At 32.5% G+C, this 25,038-nt stretch overlaps 1 protein-coding gene across 3 annotated transcripts in view; it reads right to left on the reverse strand.

Annotated features, from left to right (window-relative positions):
* Window positions 1-1,582: 1,582 nt before the first annotated feature.
* LOC127283956 (zinc finger protein basonuclin-1-like) overlaps window positions 1,583-25,038 on the reverse strand; it is a 528,269-nt gene continuing 504,813 nt past the window's right edge. For 2 of the 3 annotated variants that reach the window (XM_051309164.1, XM_051309163.1), the window contains exons 4-5: window positions 13,740-14,107; window positions 1,583-7,926 (exon numbers count right to left, since the gene is read on the reverse strand). In XM_051309164.1, the coding sequence (XP_051165121.1) occupies window positions 4,510-7,926; window positions 13,740-14,107 (3,785 nt within the window). In that variant the 3' untranslated portion in view covers window positions 1,583-4,509. The remainder of the gene's footprint in view (window positions 7,927-13,739; window positions 14,108-25,038) is intronic. The other variant, XM_051309165.1, reaches the window with a different exon arrangement.

A 25,038-nucleotide genomic window follows, 5' to 3' on the forward strand; every position in this document is an offset into this window, starting at 1 on the left:
ATGTTGAGTTACTTGTTTGATTAGACATGTTTTTTGAGGTTAGAAAAAAATCCTAACCTCTGATGGAACAAATCGTATTTCAAATTCGTGTCCACACCGGATAAAAATATACGTTAGAAAATCATATTCCGCTTTGCCGTGGAAAAAAGTTCCATTTTTTTTTTTTTTTTGTGATCCTGTGCGTACAATTTTATTTTTCCCTTTAATATTTTTTTAATAATTCGTTATCAATATAAAAGTACAAGAAACTCACTGAATTCGATTTTAAGGGTAACACCTGTTATTATATATTCTTTGCGGCGAGTAGAGGAGAGGTTTACTATATATATATATAGGTATATATAGAGGTGTCGGAGAAATCGAAGGTGCTAATCTAATCTCTTTGGGCGATTAAGGCCCTGGCAATATAAGGGTATAAGCGAAAGAACTGAATTGGAAAGAAACTGACGAGAGTATATAGAGAAAGAGAGCCCGCAACTTACGTGTAATTAAGTATCCTGGCTCAAATTACTCGTGGACCGAGATTCACTCCTAATTATCGTCGTCTCGACCGATGTCAGTGTTTTGCTTTTATATACTTTTTGTTTGTTTGCAGAAGAATTTAAGTGTTGTTAGCTTTCGCGAAATATATATATATATATATATATATATATATATATTATTTTTTTTATTATTTTTTTTGTAGGCGTATATATCATTCAAATTTAAGCCCCAAAGGAGATCACTGATAAATGAGAGGTTATATTTCTCATTTCCAAAAGACTCGCGCGCTATATGGATGGATCTTTATAAAAATGAGGGCAGGTCTTGGGTCGAACGTAGGCGTGTTCTTTCGATTTATTTCGTCGTGACCTTGAATCAAAATTGTCTTCTTAAATAACTTTGGTTGCATACTTTTCAAAATAATCGGAAAAAAATTTTCACATATAGAAATATCCAAAAATTATAGAAATAATCTCTCTTTAAATTTGAGTTAGTGAAAAGTAAGCTAATAATTTAAATTAATAAGAATAATTTTTACTAATGTTTAGTTACTTTTTATACCCAGAAAAATGATATATTTGTCTCAGAGCCAAATAAATATTTATTTGATTTAAATAAATTTTTATTTGATTTAAATAAAAATTTTTATTTACACCAAATAAATGCGGGCTGTAGTATATATAGGCTCTGGGACAAATATACGTTTATTTTTAACTCAAAAATACATGGAAAAAAATAATTATAGCTAAAACAGCGATAAGTTTCACTAGAATAGTGAAAGATTTAACTGAAACAAGTATAAAACTTTTGCTACTATAGTGAAACTTTTCGCTGTTCCAGGTAAATTTGTTTTCTATTTGGTTCAATTAAAACATTTCTCTGGGTGTGTGATAAAACTTTATGTATAAAACTTACTTATTTAAATGAAATAGTAATGTTTTACTAAAAATTAGTAAAAAAATTCTTACTAACGTGAATTAGTATATAGCTAATTTTCACTATAATTCAAATTTAGAGAAATTTTTTGCTTTAAATTAATCTATCATTTTAATTAACAGACGAAAAGTATATATAAGAGAAATAAAATAACAAATAAGAATAATTTTTCATATAGATATTTATTTTCATAATGATGAGTGTTTTTTTTTTTTTTTTTTCTTTTTGTTGTTTTATAATTGTTCTATATAATATACACATCGTAGCGTTTCAATTTTTATACATAATTACAATTGTAGAGTTTTTTTTTCGTTCGTTCTCCTTAACATTTATAGTAAGTAGTGTGTGTGAAGTCGATTTTTTTTCAATAACCGGGTTTCGATTACACAAAAAATTAACGTAAAACTCAGGTAAACACGTTTAAAAAAAAAAAAAAAAAAAAAAAATTGTGAAAATTTGATACAAATTATAAAGCGTAATTCCATAAACATAAAGTTAAACGGAAATATATATATATATAATATTAAATACAATATTCAAGTGATTAAGAAATTCTTCGAAAGAATTCTTAATTTTTATATATATATATATAGATATATTTAGCATTAACAAGCTTGGCTCAGGGTGATTCAATAGACAATAAATAATAATAATAATTATAATAATAATAATAATAGTAATAAAATACATAGCACCGAAATGAAAATTTTGTGTCCGATTTGTTTTTTTTTATATATATGTATATAGTACGTGCTACCACAAAGTTTACGATTTAATTCTATTTAGAAAGGGGGAGGAAGTTCCGCGCGGCAGTGCCCGCTACTGGCCGCTGTTTTTTTTTTTTTCTTTTTTTTATAATCAAGAGTATCGTGTTGCAATAGGCTTGCTAGGAAACAATAAATAAAATCTATCTATTCTCATTTATCTATATATATAGCGTGAGACGCTCGTCCGTCACTTTGATTCACTGGTCGATCTTTCTTTTTTTTTTTCTCCTTTTGTTCTAATATAGAAACTGCACGACTTGGGACCACGAAATGATAAAATATATTTACATCAGGAATTTCATGATGAAAAATTTTTTTTTGTGCTTAAAATTCAAATTTTTTAGTATTCTAAAAATGCAAGTTTCTTTTTGAAAAAAAAACTATTTTTAAGGCCATGAAAATAAATAAACACGTAACAATTTTTTTGAGCACAATTGAAAATTTTCATCTGGAGCAAACTCATCGTTGAGAAATCATTTTCTAAATCCAAAGTTGAGCAGTTTCTTTTTTTTTTTTTTATCAACATTCTTTAAAATGTAAACAAAAAAAATTCGACTTCTTAACGAGTATATTGTGTCGTTGAAATTTTTTTTTTTTTTTTTTTTTTACAAAATATGCAATGAACATTATATATGTCCAGGCTAGTCTTATTATTTTTATAATACGCGGATACATCGATTAGGTAATTTTATATATATATACAAGAGCAGTGCTAATTGATTTTTTCTTTATAGAAGGATTAAATATTAACATATTTATTATTTATTATTATTATTTTTTTTTTAACTATAACGTACGTTATCACAACGACGATAAATTTACCGCGCGCAAGTCGTGACCCGATGCGGGGAAAGTAACGACGCGTCGCAATTATCGCAATCTTCTTTCTCTCATATACATATATATATTTATATATATCTCTTTTTTTGCCTTTTCTTTTTTCCTCTCTCTCTTTTTCTTATCACGACGCGCTATAAACAAAACGAAGGGAGTCACGAAATCAAGTCGCGAAATTTGATTTTCTTTTTCTTCGGGAGAGGGAGAAAAGAGGTGGGGGTTTGCTATTTAAAAAAATTCTTCGTTTGAGAGGAAATTTTCTCTTTTTTAAATTTTTTTCTAATTTTTAATTTTAAAAATTATTTATTATTTATTATTTTTAGAAAAAAAGAATTTCCTAATAATTTTCTTGAAAAAATTTACATTTTTTTTAGTTTTGGGAATTAAAATATTTGGTGCCGACACTGAAAAAAAAATTATTTGATTCAAATAATCGGTTACATGACTATTTAAATAAATGTTTATTTGTATCAAAAATAAATACACGGAAAAAAAGAAAAAGTAATTTATACTACTTTCGGAGTAAAATGGAAACTGTCTAAAGTTTCTGCGCATCTCTGGCAACTTTTACTTCAAAAATAGTAAAATTTACTCCAAAAATAGTCAAAATTACTACGAAAATAGTAAAATTTACTACAGAAATAGAGAATTTTACTATTTTTGGAGTAAAAGTTGACAGAGATGAGCAGAAACTTCGGACAGTTCCCATTTTACTCCGAAAGTAGTATAAATTACTTTTTCTTTTTTTTTTTTTGTGTATGTATTTGTATCAAATAAATATTTATTTGTATTAAGTAATTAGTATTTGAGATGGAATTTTGTTTCAAATACAGAAATTATTGGTTCAAATACAGTTTATTTAATTCAAATAAAAATTATTTAATTCAAGTAAATATATTTATTTGATAATAATCAATTTTTTTCAGTGTAGTAGACATTTTTCGCTTTGTTTTAAAATATTTAATTCAAAAAGAAAGAAAAAATCGTTTCAAACAAAGAATTATTTTTTTCCGCTCACTTTTGGGAGAAGAATTTCTTTTTTTTTCTCACAAAATATATAAATATTTGCACAAAATTCAGGAATGGACATAAGACATTGAATATTATGCTACATATACTTTCCTTTCTTTTTTCGTCTAATAATCTCAAAAAGGTAAATGGGTGATTAGATATCGAATATTACAACAATTATTATTGAACACTTTTTTTTTTTTTTTTTTTTAAAAAAAGCAACAAATTTTCCTTAGGAAATACTTGCTTTATCCATTCCTGATCACAGTATACATAAAAGCATATATGATTTTAAGCACCCTGTGCAGTCCATTGTTTTTTAGTCCCCCCGAAATAAAGAAAATAGCTAACACTTTTGATATTGCACACGTGGCTTTTTTTTTTGAAAAAAAAATTAAGCCATTCGGGCGACAAAATTTTGGCATCACAGCAAAGAGTAGTCTTCTCGGCCAAAGGCACGATAGGACAAAAGTGGTCACGAACCACTGGTCGAAAGAATTGGTAGATCACGATGTGCTTGAGGATCACGTGAATGGGCATCGCGAACAGCACGTGAACCAAAGATTCTGTTACATCCTGGAATTGTGCATTTATTGGCCTCTTGTTTTTGATCGTCGGGAGGTGGCGATGATGAATTGGAACGGAGATTTAATTGATGATGTGTGGTGAGACCATTGAGACCGGCAAGATGACTGGCGAACGTTGAGAGACCTGGAAAACCAAGATGAGGAGGTAGAAGTAGAGGATGGGGTGGTGGAATTCGCGCTGCAAGATCAATTGCCGATGGTCCAGTTAGTCCACTAAGGGGAAATGTACCCAGTGCACCGATACCAGCGTCAGCGTAGAGTCTAGCGAGAAATTCATTGTGAAGTAAAGGATTTAAGGAGTCTTCAATTGAATGATTTGATGTTAATGTAGTGGTGGGATTGGTAATTAAAGGAGGACTCGTTGATGTGGATAAAAGTTTTCGATGTAGATTCAAATTTGCCGAATGACGATCGCGAGATCTTTTTGATGGAAATGCTGCATTACAACCATCAACGCTGCAACGATGCATCAATTTTAGATGAACATTTTGATAATGTGTCTTTACCCCAAAATGATTTTGAAAAACTTTGCCGCATGCGGTGCAACGACGTGGATTTTCCCGATCGAGTGGCACCTCCTGAGTGCTGACAAAGCCGCCATTCTCATAGCGTGCATAGGTGATGAGGCTATTGTCCGTATCCATGGCCACTGGGGAGGGCGAGCCGCTTGATGAATGTGAGCCATGAGAGGAGTTGTCCAGTGTTGTATCCTGGTGCATCGTAAGGCTGACGGGGCTGGTAGAAACTCGGCCAGACCTCGATGGCTGCTCCTGCATTCCCGTGGTGTACGGCATCATGATGTGACCCTGCGACAAGGACTCGAGTTGACGCAAAGCATTCGAGGAGTCGAGGGAGAGGTCGTCGGCAGTGGTTGGATGGCTGTCGATCGAGCTCGGGACACGGGGGGGATCATCATCGGGACGCTCACCTTCTTGATTGCGTAGCGTTGTTGCGACCTCCTCATCCTCCTCGATTTCCATTGGCTCGTCATCGTCTTTCGGCATTAGTTTTGGCAATTTTTCCTCTGGTTCACCATTGTCATCATTCTCGTTACGTTCCTCCCTTGATGGTCGTGGTGAAACAGCCTCGGAATTAGGTGAATACTTTGGTTCGGGTGATGTGGTTTGTCGTTTTGGTGATCTGACACTGCTTGCTCTGGAACTGAGATCCCTGGGTTCATCATGATTGTCATCTGATTCACGTCGATTTCTTGTTAATTCCGGAGAACGTGAATTTGATTCATTATCAAAGGACGTTGAATTTCTTGGCGATGGGGAATTTTTTCTCTCCTCTGCCTCGAGACGTGACATTGACATGTCCTCGGGTTGATCTTGAAATACGGCGTCGTTTGATGAATCGCCATCAGTTGATGAGGAATGTACCTCGGCGGGAATTGTACATCTTGTTGGATGTTGGGATTTTCTTTTTCGAACACCTCTATTGTGGAAGGTTGAATTCATTGTATGGGGATTTATTGAGAAGGTATTGTGTTGATCGAACCTGCTTATTGAGTCATTGTCTTCGTTGCTTTCGGCATTACTGACTAATTCCTCATCGGGATTATCGCCCAATGAGAGTTTTGTTCTTCCGGTTAGACTAAAATCAGCGGGCTGATCGTCGTCGGACAGTCTTGTGGGTAAATTGCACTCATCCTCGGCTACAACGACAATTCCACCGTCATCATTGTCATCGTCGTCATCGTCTTCCATCATACCGGCTGTTTGTGAAGAGGGCGAGACACCCGATATACTTATTGTACTTGTCGAACCTTTTGACATTGTTGACGTTGCCGTTGTGGTTGAAAATGCCAAACTTGCACTCGATGATGCTATCGAGACTCTTTGCTGTAAGGCTTCTTCGTAGGATCTTACATTTGATGATGAATCAAGATGTTTGAAATCGAGACCGCAGAGGGATGCCGGTGAACGGAGATCTGGTGGTGGTGTTAGTAGAGGGAAGGATCCAAAGGATAAATGATTCAATCCACTTGATGGTACGGGAAGGCCAACTTGTGGTGGTAGTACCAGTGCGTGTGCCATTGATGATCTTCCATCGTGTGGTGATATTTTTCTCCTTAAATGCGGTGAATGTAATTTTGGATTTGGATTGGCGCTGTGTCGATTTCTCGATCTTCGGGAACTGAACATCATGCTGCAACCTTTTACGGTACATTGATGCATTTCACGTAAATGAACCGCACTGAAGTGTATTTTCAATGCTCCCTTGTCACAAAATGTCTTGTAACACACGTTACACTGAACTCGTTTCTTGCCAGTCGCTGGATTAATGAATGGTGTACCAAGATTTGGTGGCATGTTGTGTGCAGCACCCCATTGATGACGTTTACCAGGTGAATGTGGTTTTCGAATACCTGAGGGTCTTCCCAATGATGACGCTTGCAATGAGAGGGATGAGACTCGATGAACCGTGTGTTTTGAGCCAGAATCTCGTCTACTGAGATTTAGAGCGCTGCCAGAATTTTCCTCATCGTCTTCGTCGTCATCGGAATCGAATTCACTGCTCTTTTCACCGCCACTGTGTGTGTCTAGGCCGGAACCACTGAGACCGCTACCAGTACTGTTTGCCGATGGTTTGCTGAGTAGGGGATAGTGTCCTGGAAAACTGGGTGGTAATGCTCCGGATGAGACAGCAACAGCTAGGGAGTGACCGTAGGTGAGTCCAGATGTTGAAACTGGTGCAACTGGTACAGAGTGCCTTAATTGTGACGCCGAGGTGAGTTGAGTTGGACTCTGTGGACTGTGTTGATGTCGTGATTTTCGTGATTGATGCATCATTGATTCGGATGGTGGCGGTGGTAGGGGAAATGCAGGTAGGCCTAGTGTGCCTAATTTTCGAAAATCGAAGGGTTGCATATTTTGAAGTCGATTTAGAGGCGAGGGAAGATGTGAATTTGATTCTAGTTGTCGTGGTGGTGAACTGGCGGTACTCGTTGGTCCATGATGATTGCCAGCTGATGATGGATAATGCTTTGGGGTTGTTGGTGACATGGAGTGATGTGACACTGGTGGCAGTGGCGGTGGTAATGGATGTGGTAATCTTGAGCTTGGTGGCAAACCACAATGAAGAAGATGAAGAGGCGGTGGAAGGTGTGCTAGAGGCATCGTCGGGGGCGAAGGTCGTCTGCTAGGTGACATAGCATCCGAACCTGGCGTTCCCGCGGCCAGTAGCAGGGGATGCACGAACGGACGCGTCTCGGCGAACTTGAGGAACTGCTGAACGATCAGCGGTTCCTCTTCAGCCGAGCAAATACTCCATCGGTCCAGCACCGGGCCGTTCTGCGAGTCCTGTAATCAGAAAAATGGAAAAAAACATTTATTAATTATTTTAAGTAAAGTGCTTATGCCATCTGTATCGGGTATTATTTTCATTTTTATTAAAGAATTTCAATTATTTATGACGAAATAATTATTCAATGAAACTTGCCGGACATAATTTTTAATAGTCTTTGTAAGATTAGAAAAGACAATGAAACGGGAAATGGGTAATTTAAGGAGTTATATATATGTAAAATATAAGTGAGACGGGAAACTACAAAGTCGCGCAAGTATAATGTGTTATATGCTTCTTGGTATTTGGAATACTAACTCGTTTTCTAAGAGTTGTATTTAGATCCCATTCTTTATTTTGATGTCTCAGTGTAATGTAAATAAATTGAATTTATTGCTTTGGGAAAATTTTCGTTGAAGGCATATGACGTGAGGTCCTTTATAAATTTCGAGCTTCAAGTCTCTTTTCCCTTTACTTTCTTGCTTTTGTTTATTTACACACATTCCAGGCCTGACTCGCGATGTAACGCAGGACGCCTTGCGCCGCGACGCTTTTTCGTCTCGTGTATCTTTATTGTATATTGCTTTAACGTATATATATAAGTATAGAAGCGACCGCACACGATTTTAGCTCGTGCGCGTGTGTATTTTGAAACGGAAACTCTTATAATCCCATTATGATTTCCGTTTAGAACTATTTCTAGATGATTGGCTAATTTTTTCAATAGGACACGAAATTTCCAATATATTCAAAAGAGAACAATTTTTTTCTACTATATATTAAATTATAGAATGAATACTATTTCTTTTGTTAGAGAAATAATATGAAAGGATTGACTTTCCCATAGTGTTTTTTTTTTTTTGTTATTCTTTTGAGATTTGGATTGATCGGGTGTGGAGGTGCGTGACGCGCACACCCTGAATGATTCGCGCAGGCAGAAGAGTTCCGCGAAACAGCTAAACGCCATAGTTACGTAAAGGTGTGCATATATATATATATATATATATAGTGGAGGAACTTAAACGACCCAAGTCTGAGAATGCAAGAGGACTACCGTACCGTGGGACTTGAATTTCAATCTCGCACGCGAATGAGGTTCCTTTCAGAAAACGGCAGCGCATATTCGTCACGCGCGACAAGAGAGGCTCTCCTCGAGATATGGAATTCGGGTCGCACGCTGTATGGCTGCGTAAAAAAAAATTATATATACCTTCAACTTTGTTTCGCCAAATAGAAAGATTTTAAAAGTCAAAAATTATTTTCTTTAATGAAAAACAATAATTATATGGTATAATTTGCGCATAAAGTGAAATTCAATCTTCGTGATGAAAATAGAATAATTTTTTTTTTTTCGAAATCAGGGAATATTATCTTAATCCAGTTTTGATTTTAATTTTATATAAGCGTTTATATAGTTATAAAAATAATATTCAGATTACCTAAGACTTATTCTAAAATTGTTATCGTCATTATTAGGAGTGAAGCTTCCTTTGATCAAATCTGTCAGAATTATATGTTGCGATCATCCAATTAGAGATAAAATCATCCACTTAAATGTTTATCGTTAAGATGAAGTTTGCCGTCGGGTGAATCAATTGACTCATGAACATCTTTGTGCGCATCTCGGGAGTTTCTGTGCAAGAAGCGGGCGTTTTTAAAGATTTTTAATAAGAAAAAAGAGAATAAATTTTTAAAATTCACTCTTGGAATTTAAAAACTGAATTTGTTTTTTAATTTCAAAACGCAATTCTAAGAAAAATGATTTTTTGCGGTAATACAATATCGGTAAAAAATTAAGAAAAAATTACTTTTTCCAAAAAAGTTGTATTTAGTATGAAAGTTCCAGTTAGTGGCGCCAACTGGTGGTTTCATGTGACGGTGTGTGTGCGACTGTTGAGAGAGCGCGTTTTCCCCTCAACGCGAGAAAGAGAGGCAATCGAAGGTGCCACCCGTGACTGGACATTGCATATGATTTTACGCTCGCTAGTTCTGTCTTATTCGTGTGTAGAAATCGTGAAGATCTTACTTGGATATCCGCCTTTAAATTGGATTGCAACCACCGCTCGTCCTCTCTTTCCCTTCTTTTTTTTTTATCCGTCATGCGGTCTTCCTTCTTATATACATATTGTATATTTCATTTATTCCCTTTATATATATGATTCCCTCATTACAAACGGAATAATCTCACAAATATAAAAATTCATTTTAAAAAAATTCTAATTTTACAAAAACTGATTTTTTAAAAAACTAAAAACGAATTTTGAATAAATTATCAATGGGCCTCGGAAACGGAAGTATGTATACCAAGCGGAGCGAAAATGAGAAACGAAAATAACCTTCCGTAATTTTAGATGATCTTTTTCCGCGTTTTAGGTAATCGTATACATATAGGATAAAACGAGGGTATTTTATTCTTTTTTTTCTCCTCAGAGTGCGCGCGTCACTGGGAAAGGCATTTAATTCTCCAATGTCATTTTTACAAGAACAATTTTCCGTTTCTTTCCGGTAACCGCGCGCGGTCATAAAGATTTATTATCCCCGTAATAGCAATGTGCGCGTTTAAATCGTTAAATTTTATTATCCGTTGAGTATACTTGTTTTTTTTTTTTTTTTTTGCTGTTTTCTTCAGTCGCGTCGTCTGATTACTGTTTTTTTGCGCTTTTCCAAATGAGAATTTGGTTCCTTTTCGCGAATCTCTGTGAAGAATCAATTTTAAATATATTGATGCATTATAAATTTTAATAGCCGCGGGCTTATAATCTCTTGAAAAACGTAACTGGCTGATAAAAGACCCGAGACACGCGCATTTACATATAAAACACGTTTTTTATTTCTCAAATGTTCGCTCTATCTTAAAGGCGCGCGTACTTTGAGAATTGATTAAAAAACACTTTTTTTCACCCTAATTAGTATCAGTAACGTAAACAACGCATTTATCATAATTTCACGCATTTTTAAAAATAGCATCAAAATTAAAATAGAAAAACACTATAAGAAGAAAGTACCGATTTTAGGTATCAAAATAAAAACCAATTTAGTACCTAAAATGTACCGTATACCTTTTGTTTTATGATCTAATTTCCAAAAGAAAGAAGAAATTTTGTGCTATAATGAGATGATTGCAGAAAGTGGTAACAGTTGCAAAAAATGGCTTACTTTTGATAAATTTATAGGATTAGTCACCATGTTACTATATATATATACAGAAAGAAGAAAGTTCTCATGCAATTTGGATATAATAATTTTTCAAGAATTCTCCCGGAACTGAATTGTATTTTTATCTTCATCTTTGGCTTGCTCTGGATCCGTTATTAGGTTCTCTTCAATGTGCGAAAAAGCAGAAAGGAATCCTATTCAAAATTCCTTGGGGTTTTATCGCGCAATGCTGGAAGCACCGTCGATTCGTGACGCGCGTATACAGAGAGCAGAGCGCAAAACGAGCGTATAACAGTCGATACGTTCGCTCGTAAATCTTTTTCTCTCTTTCTCCATTGGGGAGCAGGGAAATGCGCGACTCTCTTTTATACTTCCATCCGCTTCTTCTTCTTCTTCTTCTTGGATGGACCAACTCTTGCAATATAAATGGCCACTTTGCCGCGTGTAAAATCTCTGAATTCCGCTCTGACTCTCGTGCGAAACTGGTTTTTCACCTTCTCTTGTGTGATTCCTCTACATATATATATATATAAAACGCGCAGCACTATTTTTCGCAATCATTATAAAGGGACCAATTTCCTCTTCCGGTATCTTCCACGAAATACGATTTTGGTATTAAAAATTGCAGTTTTGTAGGAGAGTTGTGTGTAACACAATTTTTATTACTGATGTATCTTTCTTCATTGGGTTTATCATAATTGTGTCCTTATCGTCAGGGTCGTGAACGATATTTTTCGACTCTTTGCGTTTTTAGATGATAGAAAACTGGCGAAATATTATATCTTGATGATAAATTCCAACCGGCAGGTAGTAGTACAGTATATGTACCAAGAAAACCGGTTTTTCATACGCTTAATTTCACGCTAACGTCAGCGCAATTCAGTTTACATGGATATACTCCCCGTTTTCTAATGTTCCTCGGCGCGCACGTTCACTATATCCTCCGTCCTAAGGATCGAAGTGCAAAGTCTTCAAAGGGCATGAGAATCCTCGGCAAATTCGCTTTGATCCTTCGAGGATGCGACGACATCCAATCTCCATTGACATGCCATAGTTTTTATGATGATCCGAATACACTATCTTCATGCAATAACTATTGGAATTTGACATCACTTTATCACTAAATTTTGTATTTTATAGGTAGTTTTGTCATCGAATTTCAAATTTATTGTTCCCAATTCTGTGTTATCACTTGTTGATGATATTCCGTAACTTATTCCGATGGAAATGATAAAAGAGAACGCACTTATTATTTGCTCCGTAGGGTTTGGTCATCACTCGCGAATTATCCAAAACTTTGGGGGTTTTGTTTTCAATGAAACTTAAGGCAATCATAATCTGCTTTTGAGAAAACTTCTGGGTGATCCAAACTTAATTAATCTGCTAATTTCACTTAAGTTACTTAAGTGTTAATTCACTTTCAAAGTCATGTTAAAATTTCTGCCAATTGCATTTGGTGACAAAAGGGAAAAGTCATTTTTGAAATTTCTGCCAATTTCCGTTGGTGACAATACAAGGGAAGTCACTATAGGATTTACAATTTCTGCTAATTTCAATTATGACAATAGAAGAAAAGCCACTTGAATGATTCTAAGTTTTTGTAAATTTCACTATTGGTGACAATAAGGATTAAAGTATCATCTGGATGAGTTAAAATTTCCCTCAATTTCAATCGGTGTAACAATTAGGCGAAAAATTACCAGGAGTAAAAGTGAATTTTAATTAGTGACATCAAAACCAATTCTGAAGTTTCGCCATATTTCCATAATACTTCAAATATCGATCATTTGAAAAAAATTGTGGCAACTTACCGATCTGTTCATAATCTGCAACTTTTTGTAAACACTTTCACTACTATCTGAAATTGACAAACACGCACACAATTTTTCTAACTTGGACCCCAATTTGGATCACCATCAGTATAGATTTTTCCTTTGGTAATAATTGTTCCCTCTTATTTCCAATCAGCTACTAAATTATGATATACATAATTCGTCTTACAATTCCTACAATATATCTTGAAAATGTTGTTTTTTCCTCGACATTTGTCTTCTTATTCATTCGACGACTATACCAACCAGTTTTTAATCTTGATAACTATTAAGATGACGATGTATATGTAAATTCCCAACAATTGCACACATAATTTTGTATATAGTAAAAAAGTAGTTTCCAGATTCAAAACAGTGAAGAAAGAAACAAAAATTCTTTTGCACTTGCAGAATTATGACAATCCAAATCCAAACCGTCGGGTGATAAATCCCAACTATGAATATATATGTGTCTTCAAAAAGAAGAAATCTACCATCCGTCGCTTACTCTTTTCCTCTTCTTAATGTCAACATCCGGATTCTCATGTGGGGGAATTTAAATCCCTTCGTTGCACAAAATTCACTTTTGAAAACACTCTTTCCATTATCATGTCATGTCACTAAAATTTCTCCCCTAATCTTCACTCGCGAATAACACAACACTATTGGTCCCTTTCATAAACGAATCCTGACTCTTGTTAGTATAATTAGTAAACGAAATTTTATATGAAAGTTACAAAAAATGAAAATAGAAGTTTCTAAAGAAATTAGTGATTTAAAAAGTGTTACAGAAATGATTGGACAGACAGAAAGGAAAAAGTTGGGGGAAAAAAAATTTAAAAAAAAAAAAAAAGGAATCTCACCTGCAGTATGTATCCTCGAGAATAATCCTCGTGAGTCCAGCCAAAGGCGGCTAGTAGTCCCGTAACTTGTGTGTGGGGCAATTGGTTGAACAACTTATCGAGTAAATTCTTAAGCGGTGTGCGTAAAGCGCGCGAGCCGTAGAGAACGAGAGATGCAACGTCAAACGCGGCCGTCGGCTCGACAGTCTCTGAAGCCGGTGGCCTCTCCTTCTTCTCCGTGACATCAGTTGGCTCCCCACCACCAATGCCACCGGCTGCTTGCCTTACCCTCCCGCCGGCGCTTTTATCCTCCCCACCAGTGACTCGTGGGCTGGAGGCGACATCCCCACCAACGCCGCCTCCACGGAGGCTTGACAGTCGCGCGAGCGCTGCAACACACAAAAGAGAGAGAAGTTATACATATATATATATATATATATGTGTATGTGTGTTGATTTGACCCCCCACTCCAATTGAAAATAACCGAGTCTCTTCTCTCCCACGTCCGCGCGGAGCTGTCTCACATTCTCTCTTTTTCCTTTACACACGACGAGAGGGAGGGGGGGAGGGTCATTCTCTGTCACGCACACACATTCTCTTTTTCATCCTTGTTCTCTCTCTCTCTCTCTCTCTCTCTCTCTCTCTCTCTCTCTCTCTGCACTACTATACTCTCTTGGTGCCACCTAGGATCGTCGTAAAGAGTCGTGCCATACAGATACTCACTTACCCCCCCCCCCTCCCCCTTCCCTCTCCCACACGCCTTCGAGATGGCCATCCCCCCACACCCCCACTACCACAAGACTTTGTCATCGTATCCCTACCACATGGATTTTCTCATGAGAAGACGGTATCCATCAACCTGCTGCTGCCCCCAACGCCAATGGACCAAAGGAGCTTCTTTATCGATACTCCCCGACACTTTGAGTATATATATATTACAAGAACGTTTTTTAGACATATATGATTCTTTTTTTTTTTAAATTAATTTCAACAGAAATTGGTATTTTGGAAACATTTAAAAAATTTTATCTCTCCTTTGAATTGGTAGAAATTTTAATAAGTAATTTGAATTAGTAATAAGACACTTTTTGCTTTGGAATTGGTAAAATTTTCTGTGATTTCAAAGCAAAAAGTGAGTCATTAATTCAAATTAGTTAAAATTTTTTGACTAATTCAGATTTAGAGAGTATACAGGGAAAAAAAATCTTCATATGAAGTTTCACTGGAAGCGCGATATGTTTCACTAAAATAGCGAAAGTTTTCGTTAATCTAGAGAAATATATATCGCTGTTCCAGATAGATTTTTTTCCGATACTCTCTAAATCTGAATTAGTAGAAAACATATTCTCGCTAAGTCTGAATTAGTAAAAATGTTGACTAATTGAAATTAGTGACTCACTTTTTGCTTTAGTATTAGTTAAATTTTACTAATTGTTAGTAAAAGTTACTAATAATTAGTAAAATTTTACTAATTCAGATTTATAGAGAGTACTAATTATAATACAGTAAAACCGTGAACGAATCGGCCCTATTTCAATTAGTAAATAAATAACTAATTTTAAGTAGAAAATAACTAGTTTAACAATCAAATTTTACTAATTATTTTTAAAAATTATAATATAACTTTTCATGTGATGAAAATGGAATATTAAAATAATTGGTAGACATAAATCTACTATTTTAGTCATGTGAAATAACCTAAAAAATAGATTAACTATAATGAATTAGTTAGTTTTTACTAAAAATTAGTCATTTACTGTTACTATAATTCATTTAATAAAGGAATCAGTGCAGTTAAATTAGTCAAAAGTGACTATGATTAAGATTTACAGAGTATTATTATTGGTGCACCAAAAACGAAATTTTTAATTTATAAGAATATACAAAAAACGACATTTTAAAAAAAATATCCTCTAGGCGCCTATTCAATGGAAAAATTGCATCCGCGCGCACTTTAACATGACCGCATAAGAATATTTCCCCAATTTTGTTCATAGAATAAAAAATATACTCTTAAAATAAGAAAAAATTCGTTTTTGAATTATAATATATATCTTAATTTAAGAATTCTTATATATACATATTTTAAGCGCACAGAAAATTAAAAGGCATTAAAATAAGCTGCAACGCTTATTATTTTAATCCAATTTTGCTTATTTTAATACCAAAATGGATTAAAATAAGCAAAATTGGATTAAAATGAGAATCGTTGCAGTTTATATTTTAATGCCTTTTAATTTTCTGTGAGAGTATATATTTTATTCTAACTTTAAGAATAAAATGCATGGAAAATATTCTTAAATAAACGCCAAGAAGATATATATTCTTAAATCTAGAATTTCGTTTTTTCGCTCAAAAATTCTTGCAATTTTTTTGTATCAGTATAGTATAAAAGACCCCGTTTCGGCCAGACAAAACTGTTCAAATTGTTATAAAATATATCTAAAGTAGTAAAAATTTTAACTATACTTTGAATTAGTACACTTTTTGCTTTTGAATTATATAATTATAATATAGTAGAAAAAAACTTGTATTACTAACAAATTAGTAAAATTTAAATAATTCAAAATCAAAAAGTTAGTCACTGATTCATTATGTTAAAATTTTTTACTAATTCAAATTTAGAGAATATACATAAAAAGTGGATTATATATGCATATATATATATATATATATATATATATATATAGTCCAACTCGCGCCACTTTCTTATTATAACTTATAAATATATTATAAGTAGTAAAAGAAAATTTTAGTCAGACAGAACGTTTTAACTTTATAACGCAATATATTGTAATTTATTACAGTTGTCAGTATAATTATATACTACGGTTTTTTTTCGGACAAAACATTTTAAAATTTTGTCATTTGAGAATCATATGCGAATTTCGTACACTGAAAAAATTATATTCTAAATTTAAGAATATCTTCTTCGCGCCTGTTTGAGAATATTTCCCATGAATTTTATTTTTACATTTATAGAATACCTATATAATATTCTTAAAATAAGCAACACTTTTTAAATTAAGATAATATTTCCTTTGTCGTGTGTAGAATATTTTTTAATTTAAGAAGTGTTTTTTTTTATGAATATTATATTCTATAACTATAAGAATAAAATGCATATGGCAAATATATTTAAATAGGCGCCAAGAAGATATTCTTAAACTTATAGAATATAATTTTTTCAGTGGTGCAAGTGCGTTTTCGTTGATAGTATCACTTTAAAAAAATTTTCCAAAATTTTCGGACAGGGACGAAACAGAAAAAGAACGGAAATTTTTTCACAAAAAAATTGTGCTATTAAAAAATGATCCGAAAATTTCTATATCAATTTGATACTTTTAAATTAACTACGTAAATTATAATTTACTATAAATATTCCTTTAAAATAACAAAACCACATATTCACAGTTCCATTTTTAAAAAAAAATTTTATATATTAAAAGCAAAAAATAAACTGTCACTATATGTGAATTGTTATATTTATTATTTTCCAATTTAAAAAAAAAGGAATTTTTTACACATACGCATTTTTTTGACATTTTAGTAGTACATGAACCGATTACGCACGCTATTAATATATATATATGCTCATATACATATATATTGAAACATACATATATATACAAAAAAAACTGTGTGAATAGATTCGTATGTGCAAATGGATGGATTATTTGTTTTTACAAAGAGCCATCGTATTTAAAAGTCCAGTGAGGATTTATAAAAAAATATATATATATACATATAGTAGTCGACGAGAAAAACAGAAAATATTGTGAATTTTTTTAAAGTCCTTTAATAATAACAACGAATTATCTTTTTTTAAATTAATTTTTGTTTTCAAATCCTTTAATAACGATGAATAATTTGAAATGACACAAAATAACATCGTCATTTTATTCAATATAAATAATAATTATTTTCTTTTTTTATTAATTTCTTTGTGTGAAGATGATAAAAAAAAATGTTAGAGCATTATACAAATCATTAATTTTTTAAATCAGATTTAGACACATCTCTCAGTTATATATATATATATATATATATAGGGGAAATACGTATACACTTGAGTGCGGAACGTGGCGCCATCTGGATAGAAAGTTCTAATTGGACACTTGCACACACACACTCAATATGCGGATATTTGTGTATTAGCAAAGGGAACATTTCACTATCAGTTCGAGTAGATTTTTTCATTATCTTAAAAATGTTTTTCATAAATATCCGCGCAGGTGGAAGAATTATCAATAATTTACGCCTAGAGTGCGACTATATATATATATATATATATATATATATATATATATCGATAATTAAAAAAAAACCCGATAATTTTTCAGGGAATATTGTAAAACGCATAAAGGAGAAGGATTTATTTTTTTGACATGACATTTGTAATTACATGACCTGTTTTATATATTGTAAAATTTAATTATTAAAAATTCAAAAATTTACTATCATAAATTTTGAAATTTACAATAGTAAATTTTTAAATTTTTATCTATACGGAAAGAAAGTTATTATCATATAAGTTTTTTTTAAGTTTAGTATTTCTGATGAGCTTAAAACTTCGCTTTGTCGCATTTTGTCCCATATACAATTGTAAAATACTTTTATTAAATTTGATATTAACTTTCTTTCTGTGCTCTTTACTAATTTAAATTAGTGACTCACTTTTTGCTTTAGAATTAGTCAAATTTTACTAATTTATTAGTAACTCCCAATTAGTAAAATTTAACTAATTCTAAAGCAAAAAGTGAGTCACTATAATTCAAATTAGTAAACGCATTTTTACTAATTCAGATTTAGAGAATGCGATTTATTTGTTTCAAACAAATTATTTTTTGATTAAAAAAAAAATTATTTTTGTTTCAAAGAAATATTTATTATTTAATTCAAATAAATGCGTTTCTTTGTCCCTATATATATCAATGTTAGAATTTCTTTAATTTAATGAACAAATTTCTTTGATACAAAGAAACTTTTATTTTGAATGAAAGAAAACATAAGTCAAAGAAATTGGTTTCTTTAAATCAAAGAAATTTTTTCTCTGAGTGCATATATAGAATAGTACAATAATTATTATATATAATATGGTCACTCCTAAAATTATCGATAACTTTTCCTCTCGTGTGTAATGAATAATAACATTAATTTTACAAAATAACAATATTAATACTAAATGTTTTTAATTTTTAATACTATTATTATTATTATAAAAATAATATAATGATAATAATAATTAAAGTGATTTCCTGTACTATATGTTAGTTTAATTAAAAAGAATTATTTACTGGTTAATGAACTTTCGGAGGGGGGAAAAGAAGTATATATATATATTTATATGACCATGCGTCCTTGTCTGACGATATAGTGTAAAAGTCGCGTCTTGAAGGCACCTGGACGCTTGAGGCGCTTTCCCTCGAGAACCGTCACGCTTTTCGCGCGTTACGATTCCATCGCGAAAGGCACGAAAGTTTACGGACCCTTCCACCGCGCGTAAGAAGCCGCGATATTATCGTTGCCGTTATTCGTTTGCGATGAAAACACCTAATCGGATGCACGCGCTAATCTTTTTCGTTGAATGTTCCTCACACACACACACATCCACACACTATATATATATATATATATATATATATTTGTATATCTCACTATATCGATCTCTTTATGCGCGCCTTCAACATTCGAGAGATGTTCCTCTGCGACTAACTTGTTCTCGCCATCACTCCTTTCATCTCTCATATACATACCTATATATACATATATATTCTTCGCGCCAGTCGCACATTCTTCAATATTTTTGATAAGAATAAAATTAAATGCTATTATTCATATATAATGTAAAGAATTTTTTTTTTAATATGACACGAAAATATATTATAAATAATTTTTAGAAATGAAAAATACTTAAAGTTTTACTAGAATATATATAGTGAAAGATTTAATCCGCAAGTAGAAATTCTGACACTATTAATATATATTTTATTAATGATTTGTTAATTTTTTATTTGTTTAAACGATTTACTGTTAATAATTTATAACTTTTTCAAATATACATATATAGAATACCCAAGTGCGAAATGCCACTCTCTAAATCTGAATTAGTAAAAATGTTTACTAATTTGAATTACTGACTCACTTTTTGCTTCTGAATTAGTAAAATTTTACTAATTATTAGTAACTTTTATTAACAATTAGTAAAATTTAACTAATTCAGAAGCAAACAGTGAGTAACTAATTCAAATTAGTAAACATTTTTACTAATTCAGATTTAGAGAGCAAGACTGCCAATACAACATTGGTCCATAGTAATGTCTGCAGAAGTACGACAAACATTATATTGGATCAGTACTGGCGATCAATTCGTCCCATTATTGGGTCAATATTGACACCGATTCTCGGTTACTCTAATTTGCCATAATTGGACCGAACTCCGTCACATATTACTGGATCAATATTGGCACCATTATACAAATTTTCAAATGTTTAAACAATTGCGTTTTCTGTCAGGACTTATATTATAAACGTAATGGCGTCTGACACCTGGCTGCCGACGTCTAACCGCAGTTAACACCACAAGAGTCGGCCCAATATTGTCTGCCAAGGCTCGGTGCCATCATTGCCAATACTGGGCCAGTATTGGACCGTTTTGGTTTCCGCTGGCAATTTCATTAGTATTATAGGGATTAATTTCTTTTAAGTTAGTTAAAAAAAATTATGAAAAATAAAAACGAAAAATTGCGTGCTTTTATTTAAAAATTCATGAGTTATTTAAATTTTAATATATTATGACTTAAAAATTTAAGGTTATGATGTATTATTCTTTAAGGAAAAAAATTACCACAACAGCAGGACTTGCAAAAAAAGTATTTATTTTGCAGAATAAAATGTAAGTTTTTAGGTTAAAATTAAAAATTTATAATTATTAATGTTTGAAGCTAATTTATTCTTCTGTATCGAATTAGTTGTATTAAAAAACTTAGAAAATTACTAAGAATATGTCAAACTAATATATATTAAAATATAAAAAGTATTCAAAAGCTACACATTCAATTACAGCTTGAAAAAATGCTCAGGTCTACTAGACCCATGGTGCCAGTTAAAAGTTAATTACTAACATATAAAAGTTAATATAAATATTATTAAAAAATAAATTAAAAGAAAAAAGAAATAAAAGACAATTTATTTACATATAATCTATATTCAACAAATAATAATCGTTAATTATTACATTCCTGAAGGTTCTTTTCACAACAATGAAAAACGATATATATAAGAAAGAATTTGAAATGTCTGAGAAAATCTATTTCGATTTGTAGATTCGATTTGGGGTTTTTTTTTCTTCTTCTTTTCTAAAAAGAGGATTAAAGTGTGTTATTTTTTTTAACCTGACATCATATTGAAAGAAGGTGCGGTACTTATATATACAAAATGGTATCTTTGCTATTATAGCTCTACGTCTGTTATTGTCATCGTCACTATATATATTGGTGTGTTATTGCGTCGGGTCTCTCTCAAACCCATAATATCCACTCAACAATCTCAGCGTGCGCTCCTAATAGAAAACATTGAGTCATCGCGATTGGGCGCCACTTGTCATTAATGACTCTCCGATTTTCGATTTAATTAAAGTCTCGCGATGACGATCTCGCCACCTATTGCCTGCTTTCAAGGCACCTTGTTCCTCCCCCTTCTTTCTCTTCAAAAAGAAATTCCGTGTATATTATGCTCGCTTTTGTGTCGCATCATATATATATATATATATATATATATACTAGGGGGCTATGCCCCCTGCGCGCTTCGCGCGCCAACCCCCATTCCCCCTCCTCTCTTCCGCTCCCCTACCCTAAATTTAAAGGTTAAGATCGTTTCAAGACTCTGAATATAGCCTCAAGTCCCCCCCCCTTCTCTTCTACCCCCCTTCTCTTGACTTGCGGCTATATTCAGAGTCTTGGAACAGCGGCGGCGTTGGCGGCGATATCTTTTTGTAATATAGGTAGATATATATATATATATATATATATATATATATATATATATTATACAAAGATTTCGCCGCTGTCTCCAGTATGGGATATTCCATGTCAAGTGTACCAACCTGTGTTTTTGATAAGGTTAGGTTAGGTTAGTTACTCTTAACATGGAATTACCCATATAAATATACCTATATTAGTATTTTAGTTCTGATTTTAACCTCAAACTCACAGGCGAATTGACGTGGAACGACCCACATATATCTAACTATATATTACTATTAAAATGAACATAACCTCAAAATTCAAGGTCCTAGGTTTCTAGGATTCAAGGTCAGGGTTCAAACATAATTTAAAATTCAAGGGTACCCGATTTGGTATAGGGTATAGGTTTTTAGGATTCAAGGCCTTAGTTCAAACATAACCTTAAAAATCAAAGGTCATAAGTCAAAAACATACCCGCCGTGTAGAAATTGCCATATTTAGTCCAAAAATTGCTTGAAACGCCGCACCTAATTGGCACATATGGGCCAGACCTGGGAAGCGTCAAAATGTGGCTTCATCTTTTGTATAGCCCAAATCGGGTAAGGCGTTTCATGCCAATTTTATGAACGCCCGATTTAGTCCAGGTTTGGACCATGAAAAAATTTCTACCCTGGTAGGTAATACCGAACATAACCTTAAAAATCAAAGTCATATGTCAAAAACATAGGTTAAAGACGAACATAACCTTGAAATTCGAAGTCAAAAACATAAGTTAAAACGGATACCTATATATAATCTCAAAATTAAAGGTCGTGAATACAGCCGCATAAGTCTATAATACCATCACTGATTAGTGACGTGAATATAGTCACAAATCAAACATAACATCAAAATCAAACATAATTTGGGATCTTATAAGCGATTCTGTTAATAGTTCAAAAACTACCATCGCATAGTTCAGTTCAAAAATCACAAAACATAACCTAAAATTTTTTTCTCATCCCTTTTCTCATATGGAGCGTCAAATATTTGGCGTGACAGATTTTTTTCCCCTAAAATATATAGGATGACCCATAAAAAATATTTTCAGGGATTTTGATTAACATAAAAATTTTTTTATATCCCCAAAAAATTTGTAGATTAAAGTTTTTCCATTAATGGTATTTATATATATATATATATATATATATATAAATTAAATGCGGAAATCGTTAAATAGAAGTAAAGTTTGTAGCGGTGGATAATGGCTTTAACGTGCCGTGGCAAATGTAGTGCTCCAATTAAAAAACGCCGCGGGGTCGAAAATATATATATATATATATATATATATATATATATATATATATATATATATATATATATATATATATATGTATACATATATATAGAGGGAGACAAAATCATATTCCACGAACAGTGTAATAAACAAACAGGATTACGTAGAGGCATCCAACCACAATTTACTGAATTGTTTGGGTATTTTCTTTTTTTTTTATGTATGTGTAGGTGTTTTTTTTTTGTTTTGTTTTTTTCATTTGGTTTTGCATCAGAACATTTTGCGGTGCGATAGGACACTGAATTTTCCATATACGAATATCGAGTTACCCGATGGCGCGCTCAGGATTTACTCTCATGTTATATACAGGAAAAGCCAGATTTTTCCAAAAGTGTTATATATGTGTGTGTATGCATTGGGCGCCCATACCGCTGTAACCAAATATCGGATTTGCAAATTCTATATGTGTCTCGAGTATCTGTCACTACACATATATATATGTGTAATGCTGTACCCACTTCCCCCACTCCAATTCATCACTCACCAACAGATAGAAAAAAAAATTCAATGATATAGAATGGAATCCAATTCTCGATGGTATATCATTGCTTTTAATTACTGCGCTGTGTAACGGTCTTGTTTCAATTTGTAGAAATCCAATTCTACAGATGTTTTTTTTTTATTTCCAATTAATATTTTGACAGGACTTTTCAAAAGTTTAAAATGTAAAAAATAACAGTAATCTTTATATATATATATATATATATTGTTGAAAGTACATTCGTGGTCAGATATGGGTACACATTTTTGTCCTTTTCTTTTACGCATGTATTTTGCCATGACAACAGATGAGTTAGAAAAGGACAAAAATGTGTATAGGCTTATACGCGGACAAAAGTGTATATTCATTTGGCCATATAGTAGAGTATAGAATTTTATGTTTCAGAGGAGCATGCATTTTCTCTAAATTTCAAATGGCCTAACACTTAATTGACCTAAATTCAATTGGCCTAAAAGTCTTATGGACTAACTATTACTTGGCCTAATCTGTATATGACCTAATTCTTATTTAGCCTAATCCGTATATGACCTAATTCTTAATTGGCCATATCTGTATATGACCTAATTCTTATTTAGCCTAATCTGTATATGCGCCCAGAGAAATGATTTATTTGAACCAAATAAAATATATTTGATTTAAATAAACGTATATATTTGTCTCGGAGCCTACTAACTTATTTATTAGGCGTAAATAAAAATTTTATTTGTCAGAAATAAATTTTTCTTTGGCTCAAATAATTTTTTTTATTTCAATGAAATAAAATATATTTGCAACAAATAAATGAGTTAGTAAGCTCGGAGACAAATATACCATTTTTCTGAGTGTGACCTAATTCTTATTTGGCCTAATCTAGATTTAATCTAATCCTCATTTGGCATAATCTTATAATATAACCTAATTCTGATTTAACATATAATATTTAACTGCCCTAAATCTCACTTGGCCTAATACTTTTTTAGCCTCATTTTTATCTGACCTATAATTATTACTTGGCCTAAACAACCATATTTACCATAATTATCATTTAAAATAATTTTCATCTGGTCTCATTATCATTTGGATTAAACGCCGCTTAAACTAAAATTTTCATTTGATCTAATAATCTTTATAAAACCTAATTCTCATTTGGCCTAATCTTACTATAACCTAAAATTATTATTTGTTCTAATATTTACATGACCCAATTCTGGCCTAATTTTACTATATATCATAATTTTTACTTGTTCTATAATATTATTCTAATCTAATTCTCAATTCGCTTAATTTTAATTGTAATTTAATTCTCATTTGGCCTAATCTTCACTTGATCTAATTCTCATCTATGGTCAAAATTTTATTAGTCACCAATAAGGTTAGGTCGTTATCATCTATATAGTTAAATTGTCTAGTGATTTTTCCTTCTATTAGTTTTTATTACATATACATTCGGTAACAGATTTTCGAAAATTTCAATATTCGCGGTAAAAATGCATTCGGTAGAATGGCTTTCGGAAAAAAGATTTTTGGTAAAATGAATTC

This window comes from Leptopilina boulardi, unplaced genomic scaffold (assembly GCF_019393585.1).
Source record: "Leptopilina boulardi isolate dan_hultmark-lab unplaced genomic scaffold, ZJU_Lbou_2.1 LbouV2_316, whole genome shotgun sequence".
NCBI lineage: Eukaryota > Metazoa > Arthropoda > Insecta > Hymenoptera > Figitidae > Leptopilina > Leptopilina boulardi.